The sequence below is a fragment of the Budorcas taxicolor genome, chromosome 18 (assembly GCF_023091745.1).
Source record: "Budorcas taxicolor isolate Tak-1 chromosome 18, Takin1.1, whole genome shotgun sequence".
NCBI lineage: Eukaryota > Metazoa > Chordata > Mammalia > Artiodactyla > Bovidae > Budorcas > Budorcas taxicolor.
In genome coordinates, this window is record NC_068927.1 from 10,408,911 (window position 1) to 10,427,457 (window position 18,547).

The window sequence follows — 18,547 nt, forward strand, 5'->3', positions numbered from 1 at the left end:
GGGCAGAAACATTTCTTCTTTAAAGACTTCTCCAGGAGATGCACACAACAGTCGATCACATTATGAATATACCCCTTCCTCCTACATCTCCCCCTCTCCAAAGAAAGCAACAACAAAGAGAAAGAACAAGAGAGGCAGCATGTAGCTATATAGGTAGAATCAGGTTTCAAAAAGGAGAGAAAGCCAGGAAGCTGAGTGGGGATAAATTAGGTGGGTTTTGAGCCTGTCTTTCTCGCTGACAGTGGAGTGACCCAGGACAAAGTTCTGAATCTGAGTTGCAGCTTGTGCATTTTACAGAGGGGATAAAAATGATGGTTGCTTCTTAGGGCCATGGTGAGATGGGATGAAATGACATGGAGTTAAGCGTCAGCCTTGAACCTGGCATGTAGCAGAGTCAGAGACTCGAAGGCCATCTGCCGTGAAGAGGCTGGCTCTGTGCGCCCCTGTGGCTTTTCATCTCGCCCGCTGCTGGCATCACCACGCCTGACTGTGACACTCATGGCATTTCATCCTGCTGCTCCCTATCACACACTATAGCTCCTGGGCAGATAAGCCCAATAGGATACTACTTCCAGATTTGACCACAATTTACCCGGGAGGACATTTCCCCCCGCCCTGTAAGCAAGTTCGTTTCTCATTCCTCCCTCAGAATAGGATGGCTCTTTAACCTAAATCCTGGCAAGGCAGTTTGATAAATATTTAACCAAGGATTGAAGGAAGTGAGACAAGACTCTCTGATTGATGGGACAAAGGGCAGGTGAAAAATCTTTATGTTTGAGAGGTCTGAGGTCCTTTCTGGCCAGCTGTCCTCTTAAGAAACTGCAGAGCAAATACCTGTGTTATGCTGCAAGCTGCGCTTGAGTGAGAACAGCTAAAAGCAAACCTTATCGAAACGACACAGGCCTCAGGGATTTTGAGCCGGTTGTGCTCTGAACTGCACTCTTGTATTAAACTAGCTGGGTGACCTGAGGGCAGGCTACCCCACTTGTCTATGGGTCCCTTTCGTCTTCTGTCATGACAGGGTGACACAGCACCCGAGTCTAAGGCCGCATTTCCCAGCCTCCACATTACTGATATTTCTGGGGAGGCTAATTCTTTCTGTGGGGGGCTGTCTGATGCACTCTAGGATGTTTAGCAACACGTGTTCTTGATTCATTAGATGTAAGTATTACCCACCCACAGCGCTGAGAAACCTTCAGATATTACCACGTGTCCACTGGGGGTGGGGTTGGGGTGCAGAATCACCCCCAGCTGAGAATTTCCAGTCTCAACCATGGAACTAAATGCACTGTGGATTCTGAGCACTTAGCACAGTTGCAGGAGTCACTCTAGCAACAGGGATCTCTCTACTGAGAGGTAGTAATGGTTGCCCAAGTTCACTAAAACGATGCACAACTTGAGAGTTGCGTGTTGAGTTTTATTGCGGGCAAAATGAGGACTGCAGCCCGGAAGGCAGCACCTCAGATAGTTTTGAGAGACTGTTCCAAAAGAGGTAGTAGGGGAAGGCTAATGTATAAGATTTTGGTGAAGAGGGGAGCTCAATACCATTAAGCATTCATTTACAAAAAGGTTTCTGCTAGTCAAGAGGATCTGATGTCACCATGAAGGGATTTATTGCTTTTCTAGATACGAGGAGATGCAAAGATTGAGCTTATAAAATCTGTTCCTAAAACATGTATCTAAAGGCCCATGCCCTCAGGGGCACAGAGTGCCTTACTCCACCCTGAACTCCCTCGGCGGGTGTTAAAGGTCAACAGTTGCAACAGTGCAGGGTTCAACCTCCACCGAGGCAGATGGTGAATGCCCTTGTTCAGTTGTTCGCAACGATCTTGGCAAGTGCCAATTTGTAGTTGACACCCATCACATCAAGCTGTTTAAAAATGTGTGAAAAACTTTGCGCCCAAGTCATTGGCCTCACAGAGAGTCTTACAAGTCTACAAATTCTAGGTATCGGCAGATCCAACCTTGAGTTCAGTTTAACTTAGTCCATGTGGTGGTTTAGTCACTAAGTCGTGTCCAACTCTTGTGACCCCAGGGACTGTAACCCGCCAGGCAACTCTGTCCATGGGGTTTCCCAGGTGAGAATACTGGAGTGGGTTGCCATTTCCTTCTCCAGCAGATCTTCCAGCCCAGGGATTGAACCCCGTGTCTCCTGTCCTGCGGGCAGGTTCTTTACTGACTGAGCCACCAGGAAGCCCGAGTTGGTAGAAATTGACTATGGGATCATACCTGGATTTCTGGGTTTTTTTTCCCTTGCCGAACTAGCTGCCTTAAGGGAATCATCTGGCAAATCATTCAGCCAGTCTCAGCTGCTCAGTAATGTGAGAGGAAGCCAAAGATGAGATCTACTTCCTTAAAACTAGCCAGGGCAAGCATAGGACAATGTGGGAGAGGGGAGAGCAAGATGGAGTGAACGTCTTCGTGCTGAGTTTAATTAGATGCTAACATACTTGAAGCCATTCATTTCTAACGTATACAGGATGCAGAGACTAATCCCTTTTAGATCAAGAACACTCTAGCCGAGGATCATCCAGCTGCTAAGTAGTTGAGTCAGGGTTGGTACCCAGGTCTGTTTCTTGACTCCAAATTCTGTGTTTCTCTCACTCTTCCCGACTACCAAACAAGGAGATACCAGGCAAAAATGGGGAGGGGGCCAAAAAAAACCTCGAAACAAACAGAAAACCACAGACCCTCACTCTAGTATGTTTAAGATGATGAGGAAGTGTTAGCAGCTGAGGGCTGTCGCCGGCATCAGTGCTTCTCAAACACTGTGCACGGAGATCACCTGGTTGATGCTGCTGTTTGGTCGCTCAGTCATGTCTGACTGTCTGTGACCCCATGGACTGCAGCACGCCAGGCTTCCCTGTCCTTCACTATTTCCCCGAGTTTGCTCAGACTCATGTCCATTGAGTCGGTAATGCCATCCATCTCATCCTTATTGCCCTCGCCCCCTTTTGCTTTTAATTTTTCTCAGCATCAGGGTCTCTCCCAGTGACTCTGCTCTTTGCATTGGGCGGCCTGTTAAAATGCAGGATTTGACTGAATTGGTCTGAGAGGGCCTAAGAGTCTGTATTTCGTAACTAGTTCCTATGTGAATGCTACTCATCCCTGGACAATGTTTTTTAAACTTTGGATGCATTAATATCAGCAAGAGGGCTACTTAAAAACAATGACAAGAAGCCAAAACTTCAATGAGGTAATATTTCACACCCAGTAGGGTGATGTCACGAAAAATCAGAAAACAACGCTTGATCTGCCAGGATGTGGAGGAAGTGGAACTCTCCTGAATTGCTGGTGGGAATGTAACATGGTGCACCCTCTGTGGAAAACATTTGGCAGTTACTCAATAAATTAAATTGGAGAAGGAAATGGCAACCCACTCCAGTGTTCTTGCCTGGAGAATCCCAGGGACAGGGGAGCCTGGTGGGCTGCCGTCTATGGGGTCGCACAGAGTCGGACACGACTGAAGCGACTTAGCAGCAGCAGCAGCAATAAATTAAACATAGAGTTACAGTATGACTCAGCAATTCTACTCCTAAGTGTGCACTTGAGAGAACAGAAAACAGGTGTTCAAACAAAAACTTGTACACAGGTTTCATAGCATCGTTATTTACAATAGCTAGAGGTGGAAACAATCCACATGTCCATCAACTGATGAACTGATGAACATAATGTGGTCTGTCCACACAGTGGAATATTATTAATCCACAAAAAGAAACAAAGCGCTGATACACTGAAGGGTGAACCTTGAGACGATCACGCTAAGTGACAGAGGCCAGCCACAAAAGGCCACATGTTGGGACAGTCCTATTTATGTGAAATGTCCAACACAGGCAAACCCATAGAGACAGAAAGCAGGTTAGTGGTTCTCAGGGCCTGGAGGGAAAAGGTGTGAGAGGTGACTTCTTAATGGTTACGGGGTTTCCTTTGGGGGCATTGAAAATACAGAACCAAACAGTGCTGTTGGTTGTGCAATATTGTAAACATACTAAAAGCCACTGAATTATACACCTTAAAAGGGTTAGATGGTGAATTTTACATTTTGTGTGTTTTATCACAGTAAGAAAAAATTCCTGCTCTCACCCGCAGAATTTCTGATTCAGTGGGTCTGGAGTGGGACTCGAGGGCTTGCACTTCTAATAAACTCCCAGCTGCTGCCGCTGCCTCTCAATCACACTTTGAACAAGGTCTTAGATATTTCTTTTGTTATTGAACAGTCTGTTAAACCCCCAGGGACTGGGGAGATGCTCTTAATCTCAGATTTCTGTTATCCATACCTGAACGAGGTAAGCAAACCTACCTCTCCTGGGTGTTCCTTTTGTTTTTTTTCCTTTTGGCTGCACTTCATAGCATGCAGAACTTCCCCAGCCAGGGGATCAAGCCCATGACCCCTGCAGTGGAAGCATGGAATCTCAACCGGTGGACCTCCATGGAAGCCCTGGTCTGTGTTCTTGAGTTGGAAAGGTGCAATGTCGTCATGAACTTTGTTCCTTTTTTGGGGGAGTAGGATGGAGGCGGGGATTCTTAGATCCCTGACCAGGGATTGAACCCTGGCCCTCGGCAGGGAAGCCCTAACCCCTGGACTGCCAGGGAATTCCCTGGACTTTGTTAGTTGAACTGACTCACTTGACCTTGGAGGAAACAGAAACCAGCTGGGAGCCCTCACTACTTTCTCCCGAGACAAGGTCATGAGTACTGTCTTGGGAAGATATTAGAGAATGAGAAAGCTGCTGTGGATATGGGACCCTGGTACCCCTATAAATGTGTCCTGCGCCTGGTCCCAAATCACAGAGAAGAGTTTCCCCGACACCAACAAGCAATGCTCAGATACCAGCAGGGTGCCTACAATGCCACTCAATTCTGACGCTCTCTACCTGGATATAGCATCAGGTCCCGCTGGCTGAGGGCTCAGTGCTATAGGACTGTCCCCCCAACCCTCACCCCCACCCCCCCACCATCCCCACTTTGGATTCAGTTCTAACATCTATCTGCAAGATCCAGAGACTAATTCCTTTTAGATTAAGCACATCTAGCCCAGGGTCATCCAGCTGGTAAGCAATGGAATGAGGGTTGGTACCCAGGTCTTCTACTGTAAATTCTCTGAATTCTCACTCTTCCAGGTTACCAAACAAGGACATATCAGGCAAACACGGGGGCAAACAAACAAACAGTGGATGCTGCTCACAAGCCCAGGTTATCATCTGTGCTTCTGATTGATGGGCTCTAGAGCGGAGGTACCAACTACTCCGTTGTTGGGACTGATTAATTTGCTAGAGCAGCTCAACTCACTGGATTACTGGTTTATTACAAAGGATATTAAAGGATACAGATCAAGAGCCGGATGAAGAGCTACACAGGGCAAGGCATGGGGAAAGGGTGAGATGTTTCCATGCTCTCTGAAAGCCAATCTCCATGTGGTCACTGACCTGGAAGCTCTCCCAACCCCCTCCTTTGGGGCTTTCGTGAGGCTTCATTAGAGCACGTGATTGACTACATCATTAGCCATTGATGATTGGTCTCAATCTCCCCTCTCCCCTCACTGGAGATGGAGGTGGGGATAAAACCAAAAGTTCCAGCCCTCTAATCACAAGGTTGAATCCAGTGGCCACCAGCCCCACCCTTAGGCGAGGGTTTGGTTGGTTGCCTCATTAACACGACAAATCTCCTCTAACCTTTGCAGCTCCTGCCCCTTAGGGCAGGGGTCCCCAACAGCCAGCCCTGAGACTAGTACCTCCTGTCAGATTAGTGGCGGGGTTAGATCAGAAATAAAGCACATAATAAATGTATGTGCTTGAATCATCCTGAAATCATCCCACCCCCCACCTTCTGTCTGGAAAAATCATCTTTCATGAAATCAGTCCCTGGTGCCAAAAAGGCCGGGGACCGCTGCCTTAGAAAGCTCCTGGGGCTTTAGAAGCCCAGTGCCAGAAACAACGGCCATGACCAAATACACATTTATTATAAATCAAAGTATCACACCCTACCTATGCAGCTTCGGGCTGAAAAGTCGCAGTTATTCCGCCCTGTGTTATAGGACATCCACTTGGAAAGCCGTGTGTTAGCTTTTGGTCAGGAAAACGATGATCTGGTAGGTGTGGATCGTTGCGCATATGAGGAGCCTTTGAGGCCCTGTGCTTCCTCAGAGGACCTCAAGAGCACTTGACTGCTAGAACTGGGAGAAAGGTTACTAACCTGTTGCTTGTCCAGCACCAAATGAGTCAGGCAAAGACTAGGACTGAGCCCCACCTTAGGGGGTGGGGGTGGGGGTCGGGGAAGGCCTCACAGTTCTGTAGGCTGCAGGATTGAAACTTCAAGGTTCCCTCTACACCATGAAGTCCAAGACAGGGAACCCCAGGCTGATGACAAGTGTGAGTGCGGAGCTTGTTCTTGCCAGACAACAGAGTCACTGAGTAGTTCCCCGAGGCAGAAAGACTGGGTAGGGGAGACTGGTAGATTTAGAAGGGGGTGGGATGCTGCACTCCTGGTGGCTCCACCAAGGGGAGATAGCTGGTTTGCAGTTGTGAGGGATGGAAGGAGTCCCTGGGGCTTCCCTGCTGGCTCAGTGGTAAAGATTCCGCCTGCCGATGCAGGAGATGAGGGTTCGATCCCTGGGTTGGGAAGATCCCCTGAAGGAGGAAAGGGCAACCCACGCCAGTATTCTGGCCTGGAAGATCCCATAGACAGAGGAGCCTGGTGGGCTACAGTCCATGGGGTTGCAAAATGTTAGACATGACTTAGCAACTTAGCAACTTAGCAACCACAGCAGCAGCAAAATGGTCCATAGGTTTGTATGCAGATGGTTAAAACAAGTCCCATTGTTGCCTGGGTGTTCCATTAAGTTGCTTAATAACAGCTCACCCCATATTCTGGGCAGTTTACCAGCGCTGGCTACTTAGAATCCATTGACAGGAACCCCAGCATTCAATTTTAGTATCTCTTAAGCGAGTATCCCTCTAAGGGCAAGGTTTTGCTTTCGCGTTAGCCATGTATGTGATGGGGGTGCATGTGGGACGGAGTGACAAACAAGGGCACTGTCACTTTAAATTTGCTTGCAGCCTCAGCAGAAACGTTTCACACTCTGGTGTGCTTAGGGGGCTCATCTTTTAGGTTTCAGATTAGCCAGACCTTGATTTGGGGGCTTCCTATTTATTGTTATTTAGTTGCTAAATCATGTCTAACTCTTTTGCAATCCCATGGACTGTAGCCTGCCAGGCTCCTCTGTCCATGGGATTCTCTAGGCAAGAATACTGGAGCGGGTTGCCATTTCCTTCTCCAGGAGATCTTTCCAACCCAGGGATCAAAACCCACATCTCCTGCATTGGCAGGCGGATTCTTTACCAATGAACCACCAGGGAAGTCCAGGGGCCACCAAAGACAAGCTTAAAAAGAAAAAAAACACCTAAATTTTTAGTTTTATTTACCAAAATGTTAACAGACCTTATGATCTTGGTACATCCAAAGACCTACATGGGAGCTAGGCAATTCTCTTTCCCTAAGATGTCTTAAATAGAGTATGCCTTTAAAATTTTTTTTATTTGGAAATAAGTATAGATTCTCAGGAAGCTGCAAGGAAATGTACAGGGAAGTCCTGTTGGCCCTTCACTCAGCCTTCCCTAAAGATAACATTTTGCATAATTATAGTGTGACATCAAAACCATCAGTACCATGCACAGAGCTTATTCAGACTTCATCAGTTTTATCTGCACCCATTTATGTGTGGGTGTGTAATTCTGTGCAGTTTCATCATATGCATAGATTTCTAAAACCACCAACAGAATCGAAATACAGAATGTTTCAGCAAAGGGATCCCCTGAGCTATCCCTTTCAGGACCATATCCACACTCTCGCTCCAACTTCTGGCGACCACGAATCTATTCTCCATCTGTATAATTTTATTTCAAGAATGTAATATAGATGGAATCATACAGAATGCAACCTTTTAAGATATGCTTTCAGTGAACATAATGTAAGGGAAATATATTTTGACCAAGGCACATACAGCTCAAGACCAATCAAAACCAAACATGTGAACAAGAAACACTTCCTTCCAGCATAGCCTTAGATTTAATTTCAGACTCTTGAAACGCAACATACCTTACCCCTGCTCTCCCCCTGCCCCCACCCACATCTCTGAGAGTTAGATCAAAGATAAGACAGCAATGCCAGGTCACTACCCAACTTCTGAGTCACAACTTCTACCACCGAAACATAAACCTCAGTTTTCCCAGGTCCCAAGCTGTATTAACATTTACACGTCCGGAAGACAGAAATAAATGGAAAAAATTCAGAGATGTTCTTGAGAAGCATTTAACAACCAAATCTGACCACTGGAATCACCTGAGGGAGCTTTTAAACAACCCAGTGCCTGGGCAAATAACAGGAAGGTCTATTAGGGAGCCTGTTTTGTACCAAACACTCACTCAGCTTTCACAACCATCCTGTGATACACGTATTACCCTTATTCCTAATTTACAGATCAAAAGACAGGTGCATAAACATGAACTGGTTTTCCTAACTTTAACTGACTTTGAACACAGGCACAGCTGGCTCCAGAAGCCAGCCCTTAACTGCTGCCCTCTGCTAACCTGGCTTCCAGCTGGCCACGCATACCTCATCTCTAAAAACTGTGAAGAAATGACAAGTCTAACTGTCCAAACTGAGTTGAGAGTTTGAACAAGTTGCTTTAGCTTCTTTGGCCCTTCTCACGGGTCAAAGGAAGGAATTGGATTTTGAACTCTTAATTTAATCACTTCAATAAGAAGCAGCTTAAATATGTGGCAAGCAGGAATCATAGCTTAATATTTGATGCCAGATTCTGTATTGAAATTGCATTAGTTAAGCTTCAGGACTCTTTCTTTTAAGTGACAGGGCCAAACCTCAAAGGAACTTAAAGAAGGAAGTAGGAGTTTATGAGCTCACTGACAGTTGCAAACAAGCTTCAAGGTCATCATAACTCTTCCCCCAGCTCCATCTCCATTTCAGTCCACAACCCTCCACCTCTAGCTTCCTGAACTCGCTTGTCACCACTTTATTTTGCTTACCTTCTGTGAGGTGGTGACTAAAACGGCCCCAGGAGTTCTGATATTTCACCATTATCACATGTAGATATCCAGGAATAAATGATAAAGCTATCTCCCTTCCACAATCTATATCAGGACTCTGCTCAGTTGAAGTCACATGCACAGCCCCAACCCATAGCCAGGGGATGCAAGATCATGATTGGCCAGTCGGCCTCTCTTAATGATGAAAGTACTCCTGACTGACGGCCTTCCTGCAAAGACAGAGGGATAAGGGAGAGTGTTTCCCAAAAGGAAGTTATGTGAGCCAGACCAAAGATTTATTAAAAAAAAATTTTTTTTTTTGACTGCACCGCCTGGCCTGTGAGATCTTAGGTTCCCCACCAGGGGTCAAATCTAAACCCTCTGCACTGGAAGCGTGGGGTCTTAACAGCTGGATCATCAGGGAAATCCTAGACCAGAGCTTTAATAATCATGTAAGAAGAATAATGCTAATTGATATTAGCTCTTCTAGGTATCTCTTCAATGCCTGTGTTCCCTGCCCCCGAGTTTTGCTGGGCTGCAATTTTCTTCCCAGGAGCAAGCATCTTTTCATTTCATGACTGCAGTCACTGTCCACAGTAATTGGGTTCCCTTTTCTCCAAACTCTCTCTGCAGCATTTATTACTTAGAGTCTTTTTGATGATGGCCATTCTGACGGGTCATACCCTCTTACAGAGATGTCCCGCAGTTCCCTGTGGTGTCTGTTACTCCTTGCGGCAATGTGTTAAGCCCAAGTACAAGTACAGTAATGGAGTGAGCAGTGCCCATTCTACCCCTCCTTCCCCCAACAGATGTCCACCCAGGACCTCAGAACGTAGGTTGGCCAAACCGGAAGGCCAGAGGTTGGGTAGACGCTCTTTATTACATTAGCTTAATTGCTGGGAGAGACTGAGCCTTACACTTGGTTTATCATTGGACCAGCTGTGATGGAACAGCTGTGGAAAGCAGACGCAGAGGAAGCCGGACAACAGTGCGACCAGGAACACACGCTCACCTGGGGACCGGGGGCCCTTGTCTTCCTTTGTCTGCCTTAGTCATTGCTGATAGCAGCTCCTGGCATGAAGTAGGTGCCATCTAAAAACTTAGTGGAGGAACAAATAAAAACCTCAGACCTGATTTTTTTTTCTTCCTCTCGTCGTTCCCTAGGAGGGGTTCCAATGCAGAAGATGGCAGCTTATGGCTCATCCAAGGCAGCTCTGATCATGTTTTCATCAATCCTTCGACAAGAGCTGTCCAAATGGGGAGTTAAAGTCTCTGTCATCCAGCCCGGAGGCTTCAAAACAAGTAGGTGTCTGAGCCCAGGAGCCCTGAAGTGTTCATTCTGGAAGAGATTCTGACAGAGGTTCTGTTCTGACAGAGGTCAAATCAAACCTGTCAGCGGTGGACCAAAATAGGGTTGGGATGGGTGGGCCTTTCTTAAGCGAGTATGCGTGCTCAGTCGCTTCAGTTGCGTCCGACTCTTTGTGACCCTGGGGACTGCAGCCTGCTAGGCCCCTCTGTCCATGGGATTCTGCAGGCAAGAATACTGGAGTGGGTTGCCATGCCCTCCTCCAGAAACTCTTCCTGATCCAAGGATCAAACCCCCATCTCTCACTTCTCCTGCATTGGCAGGTGGGTTCTTTACCACTAGCGCCAACTGGGAAGCCCCTCTTTCAAGCACTGATGGCCGAGTGCCCGGCTTTGCAATGTATAGTTGCTCCCCTGCCTCCTCACACCCACGAATTATATTGATGTCATGTATTTTTTCAAACACCACCTCGTCCTCTCTGGAGGATATGGATATGATCTGCCTCCTTCTACCCCAGGAGGAGATGGCTGTCCTTTCTTCTCCTTTTGCTGAATTTCTGGACTCTAGGGAGAGGCAAATGACCCCTCATGGCTGAGTCCTTAGTTCTGGGCCATCAAACATTTAATTGGTGATTTAAGCGAAGATGTAAAAGAGCATGTCTAATAAAAAACCACACACTGGGAGAAGGATGCCTAACACGCTAAAGAACAAACCCTAGAGGTCTGAATATTAACTCAAACGCACCAGATGTAAATTGAGAAGAAAAGCAGAACTTTGTCTTGAGGTATTTGGCAGCCAGGAGTCTCCCTCCCAGAGCTGTCCAGGAGGAGCCAGAAGATGGTGAAATGGTTCATCTGGGATGGAAACCTGGGGAAAGACACGTGGCCCATCTGGGTTGAGAGGTGGGACCAGAACTGTAGGAGTGGAGGGGAGGTGAAGTCTGGGGAGGGGTTTTCAGCTTAGGGACTCTCTGGGTGGGGAGAAGAGTCGAGGGGAGTTGATGGGGAAGGAGGATGGGGCGGAGACAATGCCAAATGTGACAGCCTGGGAGACAGCGCGAGGAGAGCTGCCCGACAGCTAGTGGAGAAGGGGAGAATGATGAACTGGCAGGGGGTTTGGGGGCTTGGTGAAACAGCCCACGTAAACTTCTGACACAGAGATGTAGGATGCACTATGGACCAGACAGCAGCCCTGCAATTAAGTGACTGTTTCAAGGACCCAGTGAAATTGTCATCGCTAGCATTTGGGGGCAGCTGCTCTTATCAGGCACTAGCCATTTTCCATACATTCCTTCTCGATGCTGTTGATCTTCTTTTTTAAACTGAGAAAAATATCACATATACACAGTTTAGTAAATTGTTATAGAAACTCGTGCACTTAACATCCAGATCAAAAACCAAAACATTTCCAGCTCCCAGAAGCCCCCATACGGTCCTCTCCACTTTTGGCTCTCTCCTCCCGCAACATTTAACCTCCTGTACCTTCTCTAACCATTGTTTATTTGCTGTTCTTGACAGTGTTCCATGCATGCCTGCATCCTCAAACAATAGTTTGCCTTTATTAGTTTTTGAGCTTTGAACGGAATCAACATGCATGTAATCTTTTGTGTCTGTCTTTTTTTCACAAAATATTATGTTTTCACAATTCTGTGCTGTGCATAGCTGTAGTTCATCCATTTTCATTGCTGTGTCATATTCTGTGAATATGCCACAAATTTTTCTACTATCAATGGGATATTTGGGTTGCTTTGGACTTCCCTGGTGGCTTAGATGGTAAAAAATCTGGCTGTGATGCAGGAGATCTGGGTTCGATCCCTGAGTTGAAAAGATCCCCTGGAGAGGGGAATGTCTGCCTACTCCAGTATTCTAGACTGGAGAATTCCACGGACCGAGTAGCCTGGCAGGCTACACAGCTCATGGGGTCGCAAAGACATGACTGAGCAACTTTTTATTCTTTCTTTCTTTCTTCTTGGGATAATTGTGAACAATTCTGTGGAGCTCCTGGCTCACGTACTGTGGTATATGTGTGTGTGTATGTGATTTTTCCTACGACACATACCCAGGAATGGGATGACTGGATCATAGACTTTCATTATCTTCAACTTTACTGAATAATTCTAAATTGTTCCCTTAATTATGATTCCAATTTTACTCCCATCCTTTCTGTATATGTCTTAATTTACATCATAGCCCTGAGGGGTAGGTTTAATCGACATCAGTCACCAGGCAAGGACACAGCTCTAGGGTGGGTAACAGATATTCCAGCATGGACGTCTATGACACCACAATGGTGGGGAATTAGAAATCAGATCCTTTGGTGTAGTGTCTGGTTCTTTTATATCATAAACTAAGCTGCTCTCAATTTAAAGCTGACCTCAATTTAAAGCTGACATTTGGGGACTTCCCTGGTGGCCCAGTGGGCTTTCCTGATAGCTCAGAATCTGCCTGCCGTGCAGGAGACCCTGGTTTGATTCCTGGGTAGGGAAGATCTGTTAGAGGAGGGGTAGGCTACCCACTCCAGTATTCTTGGGCTTCCCTCATGGCTCAGCTGGTAAAGAATCTGTCTGCAATGTAGGAGATCTGGGTTCAATTCTTGGGTTGGGAAAATCCTCTGGAGAGGGAAAGGCTACCAACTCCAGTATTCTGGCCTGGAAAATCCCAGGGACTGTAGAGTCCATGGGGTCTCACAGAGTTGGACACGACTGAGCAACTTTCCCTGCACTTCACTTCACTGGCAGTCCAGTGCTTGGGACTCCATGCTTCCACGGAGGGGGCTGGGGTTCAGTCCCTGATGACAGGGAAGATCCCACCGCATGCTACACAGTGGGGCCAAAAAGAATAAACAAAATGAAAAATAAAGCTGATATTTGCTGGGCTCTCTAAAGGCAAGAGGCCAGATGGTAGGGGGCTGAGGACTTATGCTTGGAGAATGACATTTGAATTGGGAGATGAGAAAAGGGATCTTTAGGGACACACAATTTCTGAAGACACTCAAGGAGGCATCAGATTTTAGGGGTCCCTTGCAATAAAAATAGCTAGAACATTTTGCACTCCAAGCACATTTTAAGATTTTATGTGATCCCCTGGAAAAGGAAATGACAACCCACTCCAGTATTCCTGCCTGGGAAATCCCACGGAGGGAGGAGCCGGGTGGGCTACAGTCCACGGGGGTCACAAAGATGCGACAGGACTGAGCCACTGAGCACACACGAGGCAGGCATCATGATAGTGCCATTTCATAGGCAGAAAACTGAGGCTCAGGAGTTAAGGAATTTCTCAGCCAGAGCTGAGATGAGTTAGTGTTTGGATTTGGAACCAGGTCATCTTAACAGCTTTATTGTATATGGCCTCAAAATGGTAGGGGAAGGGCAACTGTATGTTAGAAGAGGCAGGTGAAGTTTGATCAAAGGCTGGTGGCTTTGTCATCAATAAACATAGCTTTGGGGATTGTGGGCAGGGCAGATGCAAGAGTGATTAGAATGTCCATGAGATGTTCAGAAAGGGAAGAAGTGGAGAGGAAAAGAAACCCCCTAGTCTGTGAGAGCAGAGACTAGGAAAGAAGCAGCTGGAGGAACGATAGTTCATGCAAACATGTTTTCCAAGCCAAAGAAGCCCCCAGAGCGGTAACTGTCAGGGTAATCATTTCTTCAAGTATGGGTGTCAGGGTGTCATGCCTTCATGAAAACATATGAGCGATTGAAACCCTCTTTGCATTTCCTTGAGTATAACTGGGTTAGCCAGGCTCCCTCACTGTTCTGATATCCAGGAGTCACCCAGGCTGGCAAACAAGATTCACCCCCACAGCAACCCCTGTGCAACCACACACTTTGCAGGAGGGAGTGTGGGTCACTACAACCTTTCTGGAAAGTAATCTGGCAGTAGCTATTAAAATTCAAAATATACCTGTTTTTTGACCAGATCATTACCCTCTGGGGATAGTAGCCTAAAGAAGTAAAGGGTGAGGACAATCTCTTTAACAAGTGGTGCTGGGAAAACTGGTCAACCACTTGTAAAAGAATGAAACTAGATCACTTTCTAACACCATATACACAAATAAACTCAAAATGGATTAAAGATCTAAACGTAAGACCAGAAACTATAAAACTCCTAGAGGAGGACATAGGCAAAACACTCTCCAACATAAATCACAGCAGGATCCTCTATGATCCACTTCCCAGAATACTGGAAATAAAAGCAAAAATAAACAAATGGGATCTAATTAAAATTAAAAGCTTCTGCACAACAAAGGAAACTATAAGCAAGGTGAAAAGACAGCCTTCGGAATGGGAGAAAATAATAGCAAATGAAGCAACTGACAAACAACTAATCTCAAAAATATACAAGCAACTTATACAGCTCAAGTCCAGAAAAATAAATGACCCAATCAAAAAATGGGCCAAAGAACTAAATAGACATTTCTCCAAAGAAGACATACGGATGGCTAACAAACACATGAAAAGATGCTCAACGTCACTCGTTATCAGAGAAATGCAAATCAAAACCACAATGAGGTACCATTTCACACCAGTCAGAATGGCTGTGATCCAAAAGTCTACAAGCAATAAATGCTGGAGAGGGTGTGGAGAAAAGAGAGCCCTCTTACACTGTTGGTGGGAATGCAAACTAGTACAGCCACTATGGAGAACAGTGTGGAGATTCCTTAAAAAATTGCAAATTGAACTGCCTTATGACCCAGCAATCCCACTGCTGGGCATACACACTGAGGAAACCAGAATTGAAAGAGACACGTGTATCCCAATGTTCATCACAGCACTGTTTATAATATCCAGGACATGGAAGCAACCTAGATGTCTGTCAGCAGACGAATGGATAAGAAAGCTGTGGTACATATACACAATGGAGTATTACTCAGCCATCAAAAAGAATACATTTGAATCAGTTCTAATGAGGTGGATGAAACTGGAGCCGATTATACAGAGTGAAGTAAGCCAGAAAGAAAAACACCTATACAATATACTAATGCATATATATGGAATTTAAAAAGATGGTAATGATAACCCTGTATGTGAGACAGCAAAAGAGACACAGATGTATAGAACGGACTTTTAGACTCTGTGGGAGAGGGAGAGGGTGGGATGATTTAGGAGAATGGCATTGAAACATGTATACTATCAGGTAAGAAACGAATCACCAATCTATGTTCGATACAGGATGCTTGGGGCTGGTGCACGGGGATGATCCAGAGAGATGATATAGGGGTGGGAGGTGGGAGGGGGGTTCAGGATTGGGAAATCATGTACACCCGTGGCTGATTCATGTCAATGTATGGCAAAACCAATACAGTATTGTAAAGCAAAATAAAGTAAAAATAAAAATTAATTTAAAAAAAGAAAAAAAGAAGTAAAGGGTGAAAAACAAAAGGATATATTGTGCAAGGTTGTTGATGGCAGCACTGCCTGAAATGGGGAAACCTAGGAACAACTGTGTCATCCTTTGATTGAGAAGCAGTGACTAAAAACTGCTCGGTGGAAAATTCTGCAGCTCTGGTTTAAACCTCGAGCCATTGACCAGGAGGCAGGTCTGTGATTTATTACTAAGCAAGCAAACCAAAAACAAAACCTGCAAACAAACAAAAAAATACATACTATATGTTTTCCAATGAAAACACATATAGTATGATCCTTTCTGTGTTTTGTTTGTGAAAACACAAATGAAATGAAATTAAGCTGAAGTCAAACATACCTGTATATGTTCATGAAGTAGGAGGGACTGTAAGATGACACAAAACTGTGAGTGACCTCAGAGGAAATTAACTTTTAAAAATATCCGTCTCCTTAGTATTCATTATTTATACAATAAGCAGACATTGAAATTATATTTTAAAGTAAATATATAGATATTATTTGGAGAAGGAAATGGCAACCCACTCCAGTACACTTGCCTGGAAAATCCCATGGACGGAGGAGCCTGGTAGGCTGCAGTCCATGGGATCGCGAAGAGTCGGACACGACTGAGCCACTTCACTTTCACTTTTCACTCTCATGCACTGGAGAAGGAAATGGCAACCCACTCCAGTGTTCTTGCCTGGAGAATCCCAGGGACAGAGGAGCCTGGTGGGCTGATGTCTATGGGGTTGCACAGAGTCGGACATGACTGAAGCGACTTAGCATAGATTTTATTGGGCTTCCCCTGGTAGCTCAGCTGGTAAAGAACCCGTGTGCAATGCAGGAGACCCAGGTTTGATTCCTGGGTCAGGAAGATCCCCTAGAGAAGGGGTAGGTTACCCACTCCAGTATTCTTGGGCTTCTCTGGTGGTTCAGATGGTAAAGAGTCAGCCTGTAAAGAGGGAGACATGGGTTCAATCCTGGGTTGGGAAGATCCCCTAGAGGAGGGCATGACAACCCACTCTAGCATTCTTGCCTAGAGAATTCCATGGACAGGGGAGCCTGGTGGGCTGTTCTCCATGGGGTCACAAAGAGTTGGACATGACTGAGCTATTAAGCACAGCACAGCACATAGATATTGTTAAATTTTCTATAATAAGCAAGAATTTACTTCTGTATTAAATTATGGTTATATATTTAACCACATATCATTATGTGTTAAATTTTAAAGTGTTGTTTAAAATGAAAGTTATATTTATTAAATAGATAAAATCATGTTCAAAATTATTTATTTTTTAACTTTTTTTCTTTTTTGGCTGCAAGGCTTTTGGGACCTGCCCTGACCAAGGATTTAACCTGGGCAATGGCAGTGGAAACCCGAAATTCCAACCACTAGGCTACCAGGGAATTCCCAATGTCATAGATTTAACTTTATACACAGACATTACTGTTATATTTTTAAAAGTGGATTGAGGGGCCTGGCTGGCCACAGTCCATAGGGTTGCAAATAGTCGGACACAACTGAGGGGACTTGGCACATTGGCATAGATAATATATATATTATATTTTATATTGTATATAATAGTCATGAAAAGATATGTACTGGAATGTTTATGGCAACACTATTCGTAAGAGCCTCAAATTGAAAACAACCTCAATGGCCATCATAGTATAACAGATCAATAATTCACCCATGTGTGCGTGCATCTAAAGTCAGGCAAAACTCTATTCTGTCCATTGGAACAGTTGCTCCTGGGAAAGGAGCCTTGGCTGGTTTTTCCTTTTCTTGGTCTGGCTGCGGGTTACACGAGCTGTTCAGTTTGTGGAAATCTAGTCCTCTGTGCCCTGTTCTGTATGCCTGTTTCAAAGAATAGAATTGCCATTATGAAGCACATACTTTAGGATTTCCCTGGAGGTTCAGTGGTTAAGACTTCACCTTGCAATGCAGGGGGTGTGGGTTCAATCCCTGGTTGGGGAGCTAAGATTCCACATGCCTCTCTGACAAAAAAAAAAAAACAAAACAAAACAAAAAAAAAACCCCAGAACATCAACAGCAGAAACAATACTGTAACAAATTCAGTAGAGACTTTAAAAATGACCCACATCCAAAAATCTTTAAAAAATAAAAATCAAAGCACTTACTTTAAAAGGCATTTGGGAATGTCCTTCCCGACAGAAGCCAATTCACAAGAGCCTTCTTCTCAGTTAGGGGTAGGACATGCCTGTTCTGGCCTTCCCAGCATCTGAGCCTCTCTTTTGTTTTCTTCTTGCATCTCAGACATCTCAGGCACGAGTCAAATGTGGGAGACGCTGGAGAGAACTGTCCTGGACAACCTTTCCCCTGAAGTGCAAGAGGACTACGGCCAGGACTATATCCTTAGTGAACGTAGTCTTCTCAGGTTAATGAAAACCTGCACTGATCCGGACATCTCCCCAGTGCTCCTGGACGTTCGGCATGCCATCTCTGCTCAGAGCCCCTTTGCATTTTATGCGCCGGGGAAATTGTCTTATCCATGGCTCTGTTTTGCTTCCTTCAGCCCTACTGGCATATTTGATTATCTTAGCAGAAAAATATATAACTACGATAAGAAGATGCCAAGAGTGTTAAGCACATCTAACTGGGAGAATGAGGCTATGTAGGCAACTCAGTGGAAAATGTTAAGCGTCTTGGAATAAAAAGAAATCTCAGGCTTCTCATTAAAGTTGTGGTTTCCTACCTTGCAGCCCCTGTGAATTCTGTTGGTTGAATAGGGAGACAGGAGGGAAGGGGGCAGGGCACAACTTTTAAAAGAATGATAGCGCCATTGAGCATATGACCAAAAAACACCAAAAAAAACTGGTTAGAACCAAACGAGG

At 45.3% G+C, this 18,547-nt stretch overlaps 1 protein-coding gene across 1 annotated transcript in view; it reads left to right on the top strand.

The window, feature by feature from the left end:
- The window catches only part of HSD17B2 (hydroxysteroid 17-beta dehydrogenase 2), a 92,742-nt gene extending 74,411 nt beyond the window's left edge, over positions 1 to 18,331 (top strand). The window contains exons 4-5 of the mRNA XM_052656640.1: positions 10,206 to 10,343; positions 17,970 to 18,331. Of these exons, the coding sequence (XP_052512600.1) occupies positions 10,206 to 10,343; positions 17,970 to 18,331 (500 nt within the window). The remainder of the gene's footprint in view (positions 1 to 10,205; positions 10,344 to 17,969) is intronic.
- The last annotated feature ends 216 nt before the right edge of the window (positions 18,332 to 18,547 follow it).